At 34.1% G+C, this 21,699-nt stretch overlaps 1 protein-coding gene across 1 annotated transcript; it reads left to right on the top strand.

The window, feature by feature from the left end:
- Positions 1 to 6: 6 nt before the first annotated feature.
- On the top strand, positions 7 to 8,844 carry LOC127157664 (uncharacterized). Its single transcript, XM_051100918.1, has 6 exons — positions 7 to 101; positions 1,215 to 2,011; positions 2,721 to 2,832; positions 2,927 to 3,030; positions 3,555 to 3,666; positions 7,129 to 8,844. The coding sequence occupies exons 2-6, from the start codon at positions 1,279 to 1,281 to the stop codon at positions 7,427 to 7,429; spliced, it is 1,362 nt and encodes a 453-aa protein (XP_050956875.1). The 5' UTR covers positions 7 to 101; positions 1,215 to 1,278; the 3' UTR covers positions 7,430 to 8,844.
- The last annotated feature ends 12,855 nt before the right edge of the window (positions 8,845 to 21,699 follow it).

Here is a 21,699-nt window from a genome sequence, read left to right as displayed (position 1 = left end):
TGTCTGGGGTATGTTAAAAGAGTTAGACTGTCGATTAGAAACAGAGTGACCAGTTACAGAAAACAAGACGTGAACGGAGGCTGCAGAATCCCAGCTATTGTGTAAGTAACATTTGTCCTTCTGTAGATTTAGAACTTTGAAAGTGGTGCAAAACTTGTACATACAGGCATGTATGAATCAAATCTAACTTATTCTTACACATTTTAATAATATATATACAGTACTGTGCAAAAGTCTTAGGCCACTAGTATTTTCACCAGCTAAAAAATGGTTTAAAGTAAGTTATTTCTATCTTTTGCTGTAGTGTGTCAGTAGGAAACATCAGTTTACATTTCCAAACATTCTGTTTGCCATTAATTGTAATAATCCAGTGAGATTTTTGTTAGCACAAGGAGTCTGACAACAGCCAGTGCTCCACACAGACATCTGATCTCACCATCATCCAGTCTGTCTCTGGAATGACATGAAGAAACAGAAAAACTGAAACAGACTAAATCGAGAAGAACTGTTTCAACATCTCCAAGATGTTTCAAGTAACCTACCTGCAAAGCTAAATGAAAAACTCTGCACAAGTGCACCTAGGGCAAAAGCTACTTTAAATGCAAAGGATGGTCACATCAAATGCTGATTTATTTTAGTTAATAGAAGTTCATTGATAAAGAAAATCTATTTATGACATTGCTTTTGACAGCATCCTAATTTTATGTGCCTAACTGTCTAAAAATTTTAACAGTACTGTAGCGTTGTAGGTATAGGTCTCTTAAAGCATCTTGGAGATGTTGCCACAGCTCTTCTGGATTTAGTCTGTCTCCTTTTTTTCTGTTTCTAAAGACAGACTGGATTGAATGATGGAGAGATCAGATCTCTGTTTGCACAAGGTGTCTGACAACAGCCTGTGCTCCATACAAAAATCTCACTGGATTATTATAATTAATGGCAAAATGAATGTTTAGAAATGTAAACTGATATTTCCTACTGACACACTATGGTAAAATACCGACTTTGACTTTAAACCATTTTTAGCTGATGAGAATACTAGTGGCCTAAGACTTTTGCACAGTACTGTATATATTTTCCATATGAGAAGTGTTGGAGACACAGGACACACAATGATGCAATGAAATGCTTTAAACTGTAGTAAATATAACAAGCTCTATATAAGAATCTTTCAGACATTACAGTTAATGATGGTTATTGTAATTGTCTCTCTGCAGGTTCAGACTGGACAATGACCGTGAGTTCTGTGCTGATCCCAATGAAACATGGGTTCGTGAAGTCATGCGGAGGGTGAACAGACTGCCAGATTCATGGTCTGTTTGGCCCTGGGTGCCTGAAATGTCTCAAACATCTGGAATGCCTCAGATTTCTGGAATGCCTCGAACGCCTGAAATACCTCAAATATCTGAAATGCCACAATCATCAGAAATGCCACAATCATCAGAAATGCCACAATCATCAGAAATGCCTCAAACATCTGAAATGCCTAATACTTCTGAAATTCCTCAAACTTCTGAAATTCCTCAAACCTCTGAAACGCCTCGAACATCTGAAATGCCTCAAACACCGGAAATGTCTCATACTTCTGAAATGCCTCAAACCTCTGAAATGCCTCAAACATCTGAAATGCCTCATACTTCTGAAATTCCTCAAACATCTGAAATTCCTCAAACCTCTGAAATGCCTCAAACATCTGAAATGCCTCAAACACCTGAAATGTCTCATACTTCTGAAATGCCTCAAACCTCTGAAATGCCTCAAACATCTGAAATGCCTCATACTTCTGAAATTCCTCAAACATCTCAAATGCCTCAAACCTCTGAAATGCCTCATACTTCTGAAGTCCCTCAAACATCTAAAATGCCTTGGATGCCTCCAACGTCTGAAATGCCTTGGATGCCTAAAATGCCTGAAACCTCTGAAATGCCCCAGATGCCTCAAACACCTGAAAAGCCTAAAATTACTAGAAAGCTTCAACCACCTGCAACGTTTTCAACGCCTGAAAAGCCACGAGGTACATACCACATGTGATGATACTGCAGCTATTGTACGTTACATTATGCAGAAAATGATTCTGTAAATCACACTGTTAAAGGTTACACAACATACTGGAACATACTGAGCAAGAAAATAGATATATGGCATATGGTTTTGGGCAGTTAAAAGTAAATCCATAAAAAAACATATATTTGAAGTAAAATAAACTTTAACTGAAATAAGATATATTTTTTAACTTCTATTTTTTCTATTTCTTTTAATGTAACTTTGAAATACAAAAAACAAACGGGGGTGGGCGGAAATGAACAGACAGGTCAACAGAGACATCACATTCTTGTATCCTTCTTACAGAATATATGTCATTTTCATATAAATCACACTGTTAAAGGCCCCACAACCCTACAACATACTGAAAGAAAAGAGGTATAATAAAAATAAATAAATAAATAAATAAATAACTTGAAAAAGAGGTTAACTGAAATAAGAGATTAATGAATTAAACTTATTTTATTTCATCATTCTCATTTTCATTTAGTTTAACTAAATACACTGAAACTGAAATAAAATTCACACTATATAGACATATTTTACAAAAATAAGTAAATAATAAAAAAAATAGTATTTCAAAAATTTGAACTAAAATTAAAAGAAACTATAGATAAACTGAATTCAAATTGCATCTCATTGCATGTTAATATGTTTAATGTCATTGTTGTGTCTCTTAGATAATTACTGCTGCACGCATTACGTCCATAGAATTAGTCGCTCCATAAGGAACAAAGTGACTAGCTACAAAATACAAAAGCTGAATGGACATTGCAACATCTCTGCTGTAATGTAAGCAAAATCTGTTAGTGAATATCAGCGGCTTTTTTCGTGATTCTTTCAAACATCATAGTCCCTGATGTTCAATGCAATTGTCTCTCTGCAGCTTCACAGTGGATCATGACCATACGTTTTGTGCTGACCCCCAAGAATATTGGGTCCACATTCTCATGGACAGGGTGGACAAAAAGTTCCAGGGGTCAATTAAAGGTAGAAATGCACAGAAGTGCAGATCCAAATCTTTTCGGCAAGAAACTCGTAATGATATTGAAAGAGTGTTTGAGACTGAAGTATATCACAGTAATGTCAGTGCATAAAAGATATTTTGGAGATTTTTTTTTTTTTTTTATTAGAAACTACAAACATATGCACCTGAGCAATAATGAACACAATGTATTGATTACAATATAAAAAGTACAAATATTTAATATAAAAATTAAACCATTAAAGTGTTAAAATTAATATAAATGATCAAATTACATAAAATGGACAATGTTTTCTAATGATGTTTTAAAAATCAGTCTTGCCGTTACTGAACATTTTGTGTTTTCTTTGCAATGTAAATCTTAGCAACATGCATGTTCTTTAAATAGTCACTAAATTCACTTTCACTTTGAGCATCTGTTGGCTTTCCATTCCATCTTGTCATTGAAAGTAGTTGTATTGCATATGGATTTGGGTCAATGCATATCAGTACATTTCTGTCTTTGTTGTGTTTATGATGTGTCTCTTAGATAAAACCTGCTGTCTGGTGTATGTTAAAAGAGTTAGACTGTCGATTAGAAACAGAGTGACCAGTTACAGAAAACAAGACGTGAACGGAGGCTGCAGAATCCCAGCTATTGTGTAAGTAACATTTGTCCTTCTGTAGATTTAGAACTTTGAAAGTGGTACAAAACTTGTACATACAGGCATGTATGAATCAAATCTAACTTATTCTTACACATTTTAATGATATATATATATTTTCCATATGGGAAGTGTTTCCATAAAATGTTATAATTACTAGTTAAATGAATTGATGTCCCTGGAGAGGAATGGAGACACAGGACACACAATGATGCAATGAAATGCCTTAGACTGTAGTAAATATAACAAGCTCTATATAAGAATCTTTCAGACATTACAGTTAATGATGGTTAACTGTCAGAACAACAATTCAGAAATCATTTTGGACCCCCTTGTCATCCAAGATGTTCATGTCTTTCTGTCTTCAGTCTGAAGAAATTATGAGTTTTGTGCAGATCCAAATGGACTTCAATTCTGAACATGGGTTTTATCTGAAAGTCAAATGATCGGAAGGTGAACAGATCTAGTGCCAGATTCAATGGTAAAAATGTGTATACATTTTAAGCCTGAAATGTGTCAAACATTCTGTCATGCGTAATTGAATCATGTCAAACACACGAAAATGCCTCAACTACAGACCCAGTGTTTAAAAGCGAACCCCAAAGACTAAGAAATGCCAAATAAGTCAAACACTGTTTACAAATGAAAAGGTACAACGTGTCAGATGATTCTGAAGTTGTAGGAGATGGAGTTTTTCGCCATACTCTACCTTTTTGAGCCAGAGTACACAGACGATAAACTTAGACGTGATTCATAGTAGTGATGGGAAGTTCGAAATGCCTCAAACTTTTTGAAATTTCTCAAATTTTTGCAAAATCAGCATCAATGACAGCCCCATAAGATGAATGAATGACTTCTGAAAATTCCTCAAACAGGTGAACTAATTCCAGTACAGAACCTAATAGGATGTTGGACGTTGCAACATCTCTGCTGTAATGTAAGCAAAATCTATTAGTGAACATCAGAGGTTCAGAGCCCTTTGAAGCTGCATTTAAACTACATTTTGGAAGTTCAAAATCGGGGGCACAACTGAAGTCCATTATATGAAGAAAAATGCTGAAATGTTTTCCTCTAAAACCACAATTTCTTTACGACTGAAGAAAGAAAGACATGAACATCTTGGATGACAAGGGGGTGAGTACATTATTTGTAAATTGTTGTTCTGGAAGTGGACTTCTCCTTTAATGATGGTTAATGTAATTGTCTCTCTACAGGTTCAGATTGGACAATGACCGTGAGTTCTGTGCTGATCCCAATGAAACATGGGTTCGTGAAGTCATGCGGAGGGTGAACAGAGTGCCAGATTCATGGTCTGTGTGGCCCTGGGTGCCTGAAATGTCTCAAACATCTGGAATGCCTCAAACACCGAAAATGCCTCATACTCCTGAAATACCTCAAATGTCTGAAATGCCACAATCATCAATGCCTGTTACGTCTGAAGTCCCTCAGACACCTGAAATGCGTCAAACGTCTAAAATGCCTGATTCTCCTGAAATGTCTCAAACATCTGGAATGCCTCAGACTTCTGTAATGCCCCGAACGCCTGAAATGCCTCGAATGTCTCAAATGCCTCGAACTTCTGAAATGCCACAATCATCAGAAATGCCTGAAATGCCTGTTACTTCTGAAATCCCTTAGACACCTGGAATGCCTCAAACCTCTGAAATGCCTCATTCTCCTGAAATGCCTCAAACGCCTGAAAAGCCTAAAATTACTAGAAAGCTTCTACCACCTGCAGCGTTTCCAACACCTGGAAAGCCACGAGGTACATACCACATGTGATGATACTGCAGCTATTGTACGTTACATTATGCAGAAAATGATTCTATAAATCATACTGTTAAACATTACACAACATACTGGAACATAATGAGCAAGAAAATAGATATATTGCATATGGTTTTGGGCAGTTAAAAGCTAAAACCATAAAAAACATATTTGAAGTAAAATAAACTGAAATACGAGTTTGATGAATTAAACTTATTTTATTTCATCATTCTCATTTACATTTAGTTTAACTAAATACACTGAAACTGAAATAAAATACATACTATATAGACATATTTTACAAAAAATAAGTAAATAATTTTTTGAAATATTTTTTTATTAACGACAAATATTTCAACTAAAATTAAAACAAACTAAAGATAAACTGAATTCAAATTGCATTTCATTGCATGTTAATATGTTTAATGTCTTTGTTGTGTCTCTTAGATAAGTACTGCTGCACATATTACGTCTATAGAGTCAGACTCTCCATAAGGAACAAAGTGACCAGCTACAAAATACAACAGCCGAATGGACGTTGCAACATCTCTGCTGTAATGTAAGCAAAATCTATTAGTGAACATCAGAGGCTTTTTTTGTGATTCTTTCAAACATCATAGTCCATGATGTTTAATACAACTGTCTCTCTGCAGCTTCAGAATGGATCGTGACCATACATTTTGTGCTGACCCTCAAGAATATTGGGTCCGTGTTCTCATTGACAGGGTGGATAAAATGTTCCAGGGGTCAATTAAAGGTAGAAATGCACAGAAGTGCAAGAAACCATGCCAAAATGATATTGAAAGAGTGTTTGAGATTGAAATATATCACAGTAATGCAGTGCATAAAGATATTTTTCTAATTGAGAAAACTTTTTGGAGATTTTTTTTACAAACATATGCACCTGAGCAATAATGAACACAATGTATTGATTACTATATAAAAAGTAAAATTATTTAATATAAAAACTAAACCATTAAAGTGTTAAAATTAATATAAATGATCAAATTACATAAAATGGACAATGTTTTCTAATGATGTTTTAAAAATCAGTCTTGCCGTTACTGAACATTTTGTGTTTTCTTTGCAATGTAAATCTTAGCAACATGCATGTTCTTTAAATAGTCACTAAATTCACTTTCACTTTGCATCTGTTGGCTTTCCATTCCATCTTGTCATTGAAAGTAGTTGTATTGCATATGGATTTGGGTCAATGCATATCAGTACATTTCTGTCTTTGATGTGTTTATGATGTGTCTCTTAGATAAGACCTGCTGTCTGGGGTACGTTGAAAGTGTTAGGCTGTCGATTAGAAACAGAGTGACCAGTTACAGAAAACAAGACGTGAACGGAGGCTGCAGAATCCCAGCTATTGTGTAAGTAACATATGTCCTTCTGTAGATTTAGAACTTTGAAAGTGGTATAAAACTTTTACATACAGACATGTATGAATCAAATCTAACTTATTCTTACACATTTTAATGATATATATATATTTTCCATATGGGAAGTGTTTCCATAAAATGTTATCATTACTACTTAAATGAACTGATGTCCCCGGAGAGGAATGGAGACACAGGACACACAATGATGCAATGAAATGCCTTAGACTGTAGTAAATATAACAAGCTTTATATAAGAATCTTTCAGACATTACAGTTAATGATGGTTATTGTAATTGTCTCTCTGCAGGTTCAGAATGGACAATGACCGTGAGTTCTGTGCTGATCCCAATGAAACATGGGTCCAGGAACTCATGCGGAGGGTGAACAGACTGCCAGATTCATGGTCTGTGTGGCCCTGGGTGCCTGAAATGTCTCAAACATCTGGAATGCCACAGACTTCTGGAATGCCTGAAATGCCTGTTATGTCTGAAATCCCTCAGACACCTGGAATGCTTCAAACATCTAAAATGCTTCAAACCTCTGAAATTCCTCGAACATCTGAAATTCCTCATACTTCTGAAATTCCTCAAACCTCTGAAATTCCTTGAACATCTGAAATGTCTCATACTTCTGAAATTCCTCGAACATCTAAAATGCCTCAAACCTCTGAAATTCCTCAAACTTCTGAAAATTCCTCAAACATCTAAAATGCCTCAAACCCGTGAAATTCATCCAACATCGGAAATGCCTCAAACCCCTGAAATGCCTCATACTTCTGAAATTTCTCGAACATCTGAAATGCCTCAAACCTCTGAAATGCCTCATACTTCTGAAATTCCTCAAACATCTCAAATGCCTCAAACCTCTGAAATGCCTCATACTTCTGTAGTCCCTCAAACATCTAAAATGGATTGGAGGCCTCCAACGTCTGAAATGCCTTGGACGCCTAAAATGCCTCAAACGCCTGAAATGCCTAAAATTACTTTAAAGCCTCAACCACCTGCAACGTTTCCGGTGCCTGGAAAGCCACGAGGTACATACCATATGTGATGATACTACAGCTATTGTATGTTACATTATGCAGAAAATGATTCTATAAATCACACTGTTAAAGGTTACAAAACATACTGGAACGTACTGAGCAAGAAAATAGATATATTGCATATGGTTTTGTGCAGTTAAAAACTAAAACTAAAACCATAAAAAACATATATTTGAAGTAAAATAAACTTTAACTGAAATAAGAGATTAATGAATTAAACTTATTTTATTTCATCATTTCCATTTAGTTTAACTAAATACACTGAAACTGAAATAAAATAAAAACTATATAGACATATTTTACAAAAATAAGTAAATAATATATAAAACAGAAATTTTAATTAAAATTAAAACAAACTAAAAATAAACAGAATTCAAATTGCATCTCATTGCATGTTAATATGTTTAATGTCATTGTTGTGTCTCTTAGGTAAGTACTGCTGTAAACGATGCAATGAAATGCCTTAAACTGTAGTAAATAAAGTTTAGTAAGAAGCTCTATATAAGAATCTTTCAGACATTACAGTTAACAATTTTTAATGCAACTGTCTCTTGGCAGATTCAAATTGGACAATGACCATGAGTTTTGTGCTGATCCTTATGAAACATGGGTCGTTGAACTTGTGATGAGTGTGACCAGACAGCCACATTCGTGGTATTACATGCCTAAAATTTCTGGAATGCCCAAATATCCTTGAATGCCCAAAATGCCTGAAATGTCTCGGATGCCATTTTGAATGCCTAAAATGTTTAGGATGCCCGAAATGCCTTGGATGCTCCAAAATGACTTGAATGTGTGTAAAGTCTGAAATGCCTTAGAACACCTGAAATACTTCAAAAATCTGAAATGATTTGGACACCTGAAATGCCTTGAATGCCTTCCCATTCCTTCCATGTCTCCAATATATCAAATTCCTCCAATGCATAAAATGCATTCCCATACCTTCCATGCCTCAAATTCCACTTTTCCTAATTAACTTAAGTGCATTAAAAAAATCAATAAAAATACAAATATTTTAACTTTATTTCTGTACTGTGGTAAATTTAAATCTGTGTTTGAATAATGTTTGCATACAGGTCAGCTGTAGCTAATTTATTTTTGAATTATTATTTTTGAATTGCTACTGGCCATAAATACCCTAGTAAAAAAAAGTAATAGATTTTAAATGCATTTATTTTAAACTAAGTATAGTTTAAGTCTATTAACATATTTACTGACATATCGCTTAAAACTATATATAAAAATTGTAATGAAACTTTATTTGGAGTACTACTTGTGCACAATGCACATTTCTTAATATTAAAATATTACTAAATACTAAAATATGTTTTAATGTCTCTATTGATGAGGACTGCATGATTTTTAAATAATAATTAAAGTGTACCTAAAGTATACTTGCAATAGTTTCACTTCAGCGCAATCAAATATACTTAAGTATATCTTTAGTTGGACTTCAGCACTACTTCTGCACAGTTAAAGTGCATTAGGTACAAAATTAGTTGTTCCAATTTAGCAGACTTTAAATTTAAGAGTTTAATTCTAAAAGTACAACTGCAGGGTATTTTTATGAAGTACAGAATATTTAAATGGATTTGTAGTGTACTTAGCATAAAATAAATGTATTTTAAAAACATTTTAGTGTATTTATTTTTCACTACAGTCTTGTAGTGTAAATGTATTTTATTGTACTGTTTGTAAAAGTTCAAATATTCTACACAGTTGAATACAATTTAATTTGAATATGCATTTAATTATTAATATATAGAACAGATGAAGTGAAACATGAAATCTGTATTTAATAAATAAAATTACTTTCATGTACAGCATTGAAGTGGATAAGCAAGGCAGATAGTGATGGATTGATGAGTTGAATGTGAATCAGAATCAGAATCAGAATTAACTTTATTCGCCAAGTGTGCGCAAGGACACAAGGAATTTGTTGTGGTTTTTTAAGTTGCTCCTGGTACATACATGCATACATACATACATACATACCTGACATGAGAACAGAGAAAACATTTAAACAAAATAAAAACTTAAAATAAATAATAATGTGTATGAATCTGGAACAGAAGATTTATGTACAGATTTGTGCATTATTTACTCTATATACAGCTGTATAAATAAGAGATGTGCATGTGTATTTACATAATAATACTACAGAGACAATAATTAGAAATGGAGAAAAAAATACAGAAATGAATTGTAGAACACAGGTAATGATTCATGTTTTAGCTGTTTAAGCTGGAAATGGCATTTGGGGAAAAAACTGTTTTTATGCCTAGATGTTCTAGTGCTCAGGGATCTGTAGCATCTGCCTGAGGGGAGAAGTGCAAACAGGTTGTGTCCGGGGTAAAAGGGGTATTTGATTATGTTTCCTGCCCGTTTCTTCACTCTGGAGTTGTACAAGTCCTGAATGTTGGGCAGGTGCACACCAATGATCCTTTCTGTTGTCCTAACAGTCTGTTGCAGTCTTCTTATATCTAATTTTCTGGCTGCCCCAAACCAGACAGTTATAGAAGAGCACAGAACTGACTCAGTGACAGCGGAGTAAAACTGTGTCATCAGTGCCTGTGGTAGATTGAACTTTTTCAGTTGACGAAGAAAGTACAACCTCTGCTGGGCTTTTTTCACAGTGAAGTCAATGTGAATGTCCCACTTCAGGTCCTGGGAGATGGTAGTTCCTAGGAACTTGAAAGACTCCACTGCAGCCACAGTGCTGTTAATGATGGTGAGAGAGGTGAGTACAGGGGGGGTTTTCCTGAAGTGCACTGTTACCTCTACAGTTTTGAGCGTGTTAAGCTCCAGGTTGTTGTGACTGCACCAGAGAGACAGCTGCTCAACCTCCTGTCTGTAAGCAGATTTGTCGCCATCCTGGATGAGACTGATGACTGTAAACTTCAGAAGTTTGACAGAGGGGTCTTTAGAGGCACAGTCATTTGTGTAGAGGGAAAAGAGCAATGGGGAGAGAACGCAGCCCTGGGGAGCTCCAGTGCTGATGGTGCGGGTGCCGGAAGTGAGTTTTCGTAGCCTCACTAGCTGCTGCCTGTCTGTCAGGAAGCTGGTGATCCACTGACAGATGGAGGTGGGTACAGAGAGCTGTGACAGTTTATTCTGAAGGATATCTGGAATGATGGTGTTGAAAGCAGAGCTGAAGTCCACAAACAAGATCCTTGCATACACTGTAAAAAACAATTTGTTGAGTCAACTTAAAATAATTTGTAACCTGGTTGCCTTAAAATTTCAGTCGACTCAAAAAAAAAGTTTATTCAACTTGAAATGTTAAATTATACTATTATACAATATTTGATTTGAATCAGCTTCAAATTTTAAGGCAGCTGGGTTACTTACCCATCTGTTAAGTTTAACAAACACAAATATCTAAGTTGTTACTTAGTACAACTTAATATGTCAAGTTGAATAAACTTATTTTAGTTGACTGAACTTAAAATTTTAAGGCAGCAGGGTAACAAATTATTTTAAGCTTACTCAACAAATTGTGTATTTTTTTACAGTGTAGGTCCCTGGTTTGTCCAGATGTTGAAGGATGTAGTGCAATCCCATATTGACTGCATCATCCACAGACCTGTTTGCTCAGTAAGCAAACTGCAGGGGGTCCAGCAAGGGTCCAGTAATGTCCTTCAAGTAGGCCAACACCAGTCTCTCGAATGACTTCATGACCACAGATGTTAAAGCAACCGGTCTGTAGTCATTAAGTCCTGTGATTTTTGATTTCTTGGGTACAGGGATGATGGTGGAACATTTGAAGCAGGATGGGACTATACACAGCTCCAGGGATCTGTTGAAGATCAATGTGAAGATGGATGATAGCTGGACAGAACAGGTTTTAAGGCAGGCTGGAGAAACACCGTCTGGGACTTTGGCTTTCCTTATCTTCTGCTTCCTGAAGACTTTGCAAACATCACCTTCACAGACCTTAAAGGCAGGTTGAGAAACAGTAGTGGGGAGGGAGGAGGAGGGTATTGATGGCTATGTTGTGGGACAGTCGGGGCGGGTGTAGGGTGTCAGACCAGTCTTTTTTTTTCAAACCTGCAGTAAAACTCATTCAGGTCATCAGCCAGTTGTTGATTGGCCTCGGTGCTGGGGGACAGGCTCTTGTAGCTGGTGATGGCTTTCAGGCCGTTCCACACTGATTTCGAGTCATTTCTTGAAAGCTGTTTTTTTAACTTTCCAGAGTAGTTTAACTTTGCCACTCTTATCTCCCTATTCAGTGTGTATTTGGCCTGTTTGTGCAAGGCTTTATCCCCACTCCTGCAGGCGTCCTCTTTGGCCTGGTGAAGCTGTTTTGCACTGAACCAAGTTTTGCCGTTGTTAAATGTTAAATAAGTCCTGGTGGGTACACACATGTTCCTCACAGAAACTGATGTCACAGTGTCAGTGAGCTCATCCAAATCAGTAGCTGCAGCCTCAAAAACACTCCAATCAGTAAGTTCGAAGCAGGCTTGTAAATCCCGCTCTGTTTCAACAGTCCATCTCTTTACAGTTCTTACTACAGGCTTAGCAGATTTAAGTTTCTGCCTGTACCCAGCAAGCAATAGCCGTCATTTCACCGTCTTGGTTAACTATAGACCCGATATAGTCCGGCTATGTGTAACCCCCTTCTAGCCCAAAAACCTTGAATTTGGATACATGTCATTTTTTGGCAAAATAACTTGTGAGATGTATGATAATCCATCATGTAAACAATGTGTTTGGTTTCATTTCTTTGACATGTTCTATGCGTCTTTTTGTAGCCAAGATTTAGCTCGTAGTCAGACCGGCTATTTGTAGCCCACTCATAGTCAAAACTGATTCATTGTAGTTTTTGGCCAGGCAGTGCATGAGATGGTTGATATACCATCATGTTCACAGTGTCAATAATATCTACTAAGATGTAAGTGTCATTTCATGACATGATCTATATGTAGCCACGATTTAGCTCTGAGTTGGATGGGCTATGTGTAGTGTTCTTTTAGCCCAGCTGGCGAAATCGAGGCAATCAGTGGTCTAATTTTAACAGCTTGGCTGTAGCCCAGTATCAGACCAGCGATGAGCATGGCCAAAATAGTCTTAAAATTGTTTACATGTCACCTTTCCCCACGCAGCTTATTATTAAATGCAAGTAAACTTTTGAAACATTTAAATTAGCATTATTTTATATTTATTTCATTATTTTATAGCATTATTTATTATGCCAAAATAATGCTAATTAAAATGTTTCAAAAGTTTAAATGCATTTAATAATATGATGTCATGCATCCCACAAGCTGTTAAATGTAACATTCATACACATTATACGATAGAATTTGTCTGTCTTTCCACTTATAAATAAATATGCAATTACAATTCCCAACCGCTAGATGGCAATTATAGCCCTACTGAGACAGGACTACTGGTAACACCAGACTTGAAAGTTAGTACAGATCACTGTTGCAAGACATTCACGTGATTTTAAAACAGTGCAAGAAGAGGCGAAAGAGCAAACAACTGAACAAACAGCTTTGACAAAGATTAATCTATATTAATTTATACAGTGAACACACATTCAGAAGAACTGGACAAACTGAGGAGTTTCTATGTCTGCAAAAAGCTGTTGGAAAATGAGGAGATCCAGGCAGCAATGGTGTAAAAAAAAAAAAAAAAACCCTCTCCAAAACAATATTTCCTCACTAGAGCTCTCATCTTTGACAAAGTCAATCATTTATTTTACCTATAATATTGAATTTATGACCGAACAATGGCTTGTTACATACAGAGAAAGCATGAGCTAATTGAATAGAATATCTTTGTTACTGTACAAGTACAATAAGATTTAGTTTGAAACTTACAAATTGACACTAAAGCTCAAAAATACAAATGATTTCAAATTGCAATATAAAAGGTTAAATTATAAAAAGTTTGTAGCAGTATTAAAATAGTGCATATAGCTAAGATGTGCAATGCAGCATTAAAACCTACACTGTAAAAAATAAAAAGTTGAGTTAACTTAAAAAATTAAGTTAATCTGCTGCACAGCAATTTTGAGTTTACTCAACTTTAAAGGAGGGAAGTTGTGCCAACTCATATATAAAAGTTCAGTGAACTTCAGTGAAGTTGAGTGAACTACCAGTCAGAGTTGGCACAACTTAGTTCTTGAAGTTCAGTAAACTCAAAAATGCTTTGCAGCAGATTAACTTAAATTGTTAAGTTCACTCAACTTAGTGGCACAACTTAGTTCTTGAAGTTCAGTAAACTCAAAAAAGCTTTGCAGCAGATTAGCTTAAACTGTTAAGTTGACTCAACTTAAAATATTAAGGTAACCAGCTCCAAAGCTTTTTTGAGTTTACTGAACTTCAAGAACTAAGTTGTGCCAGTAATTTTTTGCTTGAAGTTCAGTAACCTCAAAACTTTGCAGCCGGTTACTTTAGTATTTTAAGCCAACTCAACTGCATTTTTTACTATTTAACTGTATGACTTTAAATCTTACATCCAGACTCTAAGCCACATTGTATGCTCCTCCACATCCTTTAAGAATACAAATGCATGCAGTATATGAACAATACTGTAAATATAACACAAACAAGATTTTGTCATCATTACAGAAAGTATTTATTGGCATTCTGCAAAATGAACACAATTCAGCTTTTCTCCACAAAAACTATTATGTAACTAGGATGTGACTATTTACAATAAAAACACTCTTAAACAAAAAACACACACTTAAAAATTATTTTTTTAAGTGCCAGAAAAATGTAACATTAAAAGTATTAAAATTCTGCAGCCTTAAATAAAGTTTTAAATCAAAAGTCACAAAAAAACTTTTATATAATTTAAAGGAAGCTAAACTTTACCGTCATTTTAAACGTTCATCTTGCTCCATCTATTATTTTGGTGCATCCATAATGCAACAAACACACTGGATCAAGAAGCAAAATATTTCAACTATTAACACAACACTTAAAGGAATAATTCAACCAAAATTATTCTGAAAATTTATCATTTACTCACTCCCATGTTTTTCTAAACCGTTGTTCACACTCAACACAAATTTAAATATTTTAATGAAATTTGAGAGACTTCTATCCCTGTATTGAAAGGCTGTTCACCCAAAACTTCAAAGCGTTCATAAAGAGATCATAAATAATTAAATAAATATATAAGTTTAAGTCTCCTGAGGAGACGCAATTGTAGGGATGCATGAAATAGGATTTAGAAAATAGTACATTTGAAAATAGTTTATTTTCATTAATATTAGTATATTTATACCTTTGATACTAGTTTTACTTATTAATATTATTTACATATATTATCTATTAACATTGTTTTTCCTATAATGTATTTTAGCCTGTATTAGGGTTTTACACACTCACACAAAAACTAAACAAAACAGCATGTAGTTTCAGTTAGGTACTTTTATTTTTTTAATTGACATGAGCTTGAAGCAAAAATGAAAATGCTCTAAAAACAGTTATTGGCTAAATACAAATAATAAATGACAGTTGACAATGAACATGAAAAAAATACATCAGAAAGTAAAAATAGAAATAGAAAATAAATGACAAAATTTCCAGGAATAATGTATCTTCAGGATCCTCTGTAATGCCTTTAAGCCCATCAGTGTGGTGTGATTGAGTGGCAGTTTCTCTGCAGATGATGAGGTTGTGAATATGATGCATCTGAAATACACAGTTGAGTTTACAGTTAAAGAGTGTCCATGTGTTTATGTAAAAACAATTATGCTTATGAAGGCCATAAGCAAAAATTGACATATAAGCAGTATGCCCTTCAAAATATTAAAAAAAGAAAAATATTGGGATAGTTTTATATAGCTTTAACACTTAAGCATAGACTCGAGTAATAATTTTACGAAAAATCTAACAATGAATAACTTCATTACCTCTATTACTTAGTGGAGAAGAGAGTATCCTTAAACGAACAGAGCTGGTCACACAAAAAAGAACCTAAAAAAAAGAAAAAGACATTATTGGCAATGGGAAACAAGTTACAATATGAAAGTTAACATTTTATAGACATTGTAAGAAAGAACTTCACCTGTTGAAACTGTGTTGATAGTCTGTGTAGCTGGATAGTTGATGTCCAGAAAATGAGTAATGAGGTGTTTTGACAGTTACAATTTTTTTTTTTTAAAAAAGCCACGAAAAAAACAAAAAACAAAAAAAACCTAAACTCGGTTCTAAATAGACCTTTAAAGAACCATCTTTTTAGAGTGTACTTATAATGCAGTGCTAATTGACATAGCTTTTAAGCTATCACTGTATAGAAAACTAAAATATAATACAATTTCTGTTTTTTTTTTTTTTTTTTTAATACATGTTATATAAGGCTCAAACTCACAGCACTTGCAGAGATGGAGCAGCATTTAGTGTGAAATGCGTGCTGTGTAATGTGATCACGTCTCTTCAGAAGACTTTGTTTAAACCATTCGATTCTTATGTATTCGTTTTACAATCTCTTTATGAACATTTTGAAGCATCAGAATTTTAGGTGAATAGTTTTTCAGTGAATGGACAGAAATATCTCAGGTTTCATTAAAAATATCTTCATTTGTGTATTAAAGATGAACAAATGTCTTATGGGTTTGGATCGACATGACGGTGAGTAAATGATGACAGAATTTTCATTTTTTTGGATGATCTAAATTAAGCCAAAGAGGACAGCAACAGCAGTGGTAAGGCCATGTATATATTCCAACACAATCTGCATCTCTAGTACTACATCCTAGGCACCTTTAGGTTTGAGTGGATGACAACATCATCTTCCAGTAATAGTTAAGATGCTCATCTTCATCCCCTTGGTGTGGACATCCTCTGGCTTCGTGTCCTGCAGTAAAAAAAAAAAAAAAAAAAAAAAAAAAGAATTATATTTCCTACTAAATATTGACATTAAATGTTTAAAACATAACAAAAATAATAATAATAAAATTCTGGATAACGACTAGTTTTTACCAGTACAGAAATAAGTCAGAAATAATACAAAAAATACATGTATAACAAAAAATACTGCATATCTTCACTGTATGGAATAAACTGACTCTTATTGAAGCTGCTAAATTTGTTCAGTCAAGAGGAGTGAGTGTTGTCTTTTTATTTATTTATTTTTTGTAACATTAACGGAACAAATATCAGCAGGTTTATGAGGCTAACGTTAATGCACGGATTAAATTTACTGACACACAGGCGATTTTATCTCTCCGTTGACTCTCATTTCAGACCTACAAGTGATTGTTTATGTAAATAATCACATTTTGACATAACTTTATGTGTATTTGACAATTTAAGCGAACTAAGCTGCCACAGAGAGATGAATCTGTGATCGCATATTTTCTGCACGCTTCGGTTGTGTGTCAATAAACACGTTTATCATCTTACACGTCTTGCACTTTCACATATTTGCACCAGTATCGCGGCATCACAAAAAAAAAAAAAAAAAAAAGCAACTGTGTTCCAGATAAACTAGTAAGTTATATTGCCTAGCACAACGAAATACAACACATAATTAACCTCTATCTGGTTAATTATACACTCGTTTAATCGACATAAACATTTGAACTGTATCTATAAAAATATATCTGTATACATACCTTGCAAATGCTAACATTAGCTGATCGTGCTTGGGAAAAACAAAGCTAGCTAACTAGTTTGCCGCCAGACTTCATTCAACAATGTTTATTCTTTCTTTAAAGAACATTACAAACCTAACTGTGTAGTTTATTTGGCTTACTTTCTATATTAAATCTGTGTAGAAAGAACTTACCTTAAAAGAAGACATCCACTCCCTTTGCCATCGTTGTTTATGTTTGAAGCAGTAAACTCCTTGTATAGTTCAGCCACGGCACTTTGCGCATGCGCAATAATGTCAAGTTGACCGCTCAAATGAAGAAATAAAAATACCGAGTTTGCTCAACTTTCTTATTTGTGTTCATTGAGAAAAATATAGTAAACATTGAGTTAACTTGTTTTTATGTGTAAACTCAACATTTTGCTTAAAAATGTGTCCACTTGACTTACATTTTTAAACTGAGTGAACAATTTGCAAGTTGGAGTTTTTACAGTGTAACTGGTACAATCAGAAAACATAATGTAATTAAAACAAGGGATGAATTTATTATTCCATGCACATTTGAGGTTAATGTGTGTACTGGGCTACATTTTAGTTACAGCAGCCATCACTGTGTTGTTATGAAATTAGTTGTGCCAGACAATTTTGGACACTTTTACACTGACGCATATAATACTACCTGCCTGACATTGGCATGTGCTATTCAGGTGTCAAAGTTGTGCAGAACTGAAGGAAGAAACCTCAAAGACAGTGCCAGAAGGATGCTGGAAAGGTAAAGTCTTCAAAATGTGCCACATTAATCAAATATTGTGGTGTCAATACTTAATAAGTTGTAGCGTAAATCAGAAATGTAAAAAATAATTTCTTCACTAGTTATTTTAAAATGTTAAACTTTGTCCGCAATTGTTAACCACCTCATTCTGTATTATATTTTAGGGTTTTAAAAAAATTCCTCATGTCCAAATTCAACATTAAAGAGGTGGTCCGCTGCAGAAGGAGGCATTTGAAAAGACTGCACTGTTCTCAGTCATTAGTGGTATGTATATACAACACAACATTTAGCAGAGAGCTTATCTCTTTTTTTACACACTGAATGGTGATGCACAGTATATACATCGTTTTTGTTTTTAGTGTGCATCCAAGTAAAAGAGAATGACTCTCTGTCACAATTAGTGACATTAAAGTAAAAAAATGTCAAAAAAGCTTTTCTTATGCATTTTTTTTTTTTTTTTATTTGGGAGATGCAGTGATGACCAACTTCCCAGCAGCAATATAGTTATATTTGAGGAATGCAGTTGGGAAGCATTTTATACAAGAAAAAAAAAATTATTTCCTTTGAGTTCACTGTTGGTTGTTTTATTTGTTAAAATAAGTAAACCAACAAAATGATTAATTTTTTTTTTTTTTTTTTTTTTTGAGTTGTCATTTATCCGCAATGTTTTAATGTTAAGTGTGATAACATGCTCTTGATTTGTATTTATTTCTTTTAAATATCTTAAGGTATTTAAAATATATATATATTTCATTTTTAGATTTTTTATTATCTTAATTTGTTAAATTCCATATTTTCATCATAATATTTATATTTAAGTGTAATGTATTTATAATATTTTATTTTGTCATTTAGTTCTTTTGCATTTTTATAATTTTGTATTGTCTTAAGTTGTTAATGTTATTTTTCTTAATAAAAGCTGTATATGTAGTTTGTTTGGATGAATGGCCATTTTGTTGTGTTCTAGATATGTGTGTGTGTGTATATATATATATATATATATATATATAGCTGTCTATTTGTTGACTAGTCTATTATTGGGCTATGGTTAGACGTCTATTACATTTTCACTGACATCCCAAATTCAGTCTTGTTTTAGCCTAGACCCATATCCACTGTCGCATGTGATGTGCTGTCTATATTTAGGCAAAATGTCCAGTAAGATGTCTGAATGTTCAAATGTTGGCAAAAAGTTATCTGGTGTGCTATTTCACTTGTGTCCAAAAGCTTGTTTCTAGAGAAGCTGATTGGAAAAACGTTGCTTAAAACAGAACAAACAAACAAAAACAGTAAAAGTACGAATGAGCAACAAACCGAGGCAGCCATGCGCTGTGCCATCTTGATGATGTCCTCCTTACAGACGACCCTCCTGACAGTCCGTCCACCCTCCGCATCAGGTCACCTACCCATCTTTTCTTGGGATGAGCACAAAACACACTGCCATGGTCCAATGTAAAGCTGCAGACAATTGCATTAAACACCTGTATGTACAGACAAACACTCTATTCCCAACCATTTTATAGACACTCAGACTTCCCATATGGTGCTTTATAAAATCTGGTGTTTTCCTCTTTAAGATTAAAATACAAAAATGAAAATAGAAATGTGAAATTTAGAGTGCTTAAAATAGAAAACTTTCTTTATTAATATGTTTTTACAGTTTTTTTTTTTTTTTTTTTTTGTACACACTGCATTTATATTGCACATGTACAAAAAACATCAACCACGCTGACATACAAAAAAATTTAATTGACTATAACAAAGATAATGAATCTGGACAGGACAAAAATAGTAACTATTTTAAGTTTCAATAACAACATATACAGAAAAGTATGCTTTTTTTTTTTTTTTTAATTTTTGTGATTTCCCTATCCCTAAAGTATCCTATGTCTAAATTATACAGAAAATCCATTGTCACCTATGGCTGCTATGTTCAACTTTGGATACTTTTGGGAAATGCAGCACATTGCAGATGTTACAAGCAGATGATCCAACATTTATGAACATCCTGGAACTTTGTAACATCTGCCATCAGTTTAATTCCTTTCTGTTTGCTTCTCTCTCGCAATATCTGCCTATTCATCTTGATAGTGTAAAATATTCTTTCTGTGCATATAAAAATAATATGGCTGTAATCATTTAACAATAATCACACTTGACAAGAAACCTTCACACATTTTGTCTGCACTTTCTTTTTATCTTATACCCACACTTAACAGAATTATAGTCAAAAAACATAATTGCAGTTATGCCTTGTGCTTTCAACATTATATCCTGCAATTGCAAATAAATTTTTCATATTTATAGCGTAATTTCATCTTGGAATTTGCAACTGCAATATGTACGTAATAAATAGTTTCAGCTGATTACTGAGTATGTTTTGTTGCCTGGATTTTAATAACCAGGAAATGAAATTCACATCATCATATGCAACAAGAAAAGAAAATTATTACAATACAATGTAAGACACAGAGAGCATTAATTTAACTGCACGTCTCATACTCCCTGTTAAGCTATTCATCAGCTTTCACATTTGTCTCATTATATTATATTTTAAAGAGATTGTGGATACTAGTCAAACCTCTATAATAGCAGGAACTAACTTGACCAACCTGACCACCAGTTAAACCCCTGAGCCAAACATCAGAAAATCTCCTTTTCAGCTAAAATACATTATACTACATTTCAGTATTTTTTAAGAAACACTCTGAAGTGTTTGTAATGTCAAACTGAACAATCTGTCAACCCCATTAATTACTTATTTAGGCATATACAGTAGTAAGCCTATTAAGATGGCACAAGGCAAAATGGAAGTACTTTTAGTACTTTTTAATAATAAAAAAGCGATTAATAGATGAAACTTCTTACATATAACCCCTTTTAAAGCCTGTCAATCAATATTAAAGCATCATTCTCAGGCTGAATAACACCAGGACATCCGCCAAAAGTGCGTCTGCAAGTGTTCAACGATTAAAATATAAAGCTAACAAAATGTTTATCATAAACTAGTGCTAAGACCAGTGTGAGTGTAAGTGTTTCTAGTTTAAATAGACTTTATTAATCTGCTGTTTTCACCCTTCTTCAGGGTCTGCTCTTTTGTAAGTTTTTCCACGACCTTCACAGGGTATTTCAACATCACTGATTTCAACATAAACCTTTTTTTTGAATTGTAAAGAAAATTCATTGGAAAACATGGCACCATCAGGTTTCATCTTCCGTAAATCACTTTCATAACACTTTTTCAAGACCCTTCACATTCCATTACCTATTATTCTTTTAGTAGAAACATTTTAATCATAAAGTGAATAAATGTAAATATCCTGTGGTATTGATATTGATATGGTGCTCCTTGCACTTGAAAACCCCCACAGTACTGCCATACCCCCCCCCACCTAAAAAAAAAAAAATAATAATAATTCTTTCATGCTATTGTTTTGTTAGTTAACTAAGCTTTTACATAACAAGTGATTTGCTATAGTAATTGATGTTTAGATTAAATAATGCAG

Source organism: Labeo rohita, unplaced genomic scaffold (assembly GCF_022985175.1).
Source record: "Labeo rohita strain BAU-BD-2019 unplaced genomic scaffold, IGBB_LRoh.1.0 scaffold_1147, whole genome shotgun sequence".
Classification (NCBI taxonomy): domain Eukaryota; kingdom Metazoa; phylum Chordata; class Actinopteri; order Cypriniformes; family Cyprinidae; genus Labeo; species Labeo rohita.
The sequence above is the reverse complement of the archived record's forward strand: the minus strand, read 5'-3'. Positions and strand labels throughout refer to the sequence as shown.

Excerpts from the sequence above, each read along its gene's own strand:
- LOC127157664 (XM_051100918.1), top strand. The coding sequence starts at position 1,279 with ATGCGGAGGGTGAACAGACTGCCAGATTCATGGTCTGTTTGGCCCTGG. Across the intron at positions 3,031-3,554 it reads GTTCCAGGGGTCAATTAAAG|ATAAAACCTGCTGTCTGGTG; the intron begins GTAGAAATGCAC and ends TGTGTCTCTTAG. Across the intron at positions 3,667-7,128 it reads TGCAGAATCCCAGCTATTGT|GTTCAGAATGGACAATGACC; the intron begins GTAAGTAACATT and ends GTCTCTCTGCAG.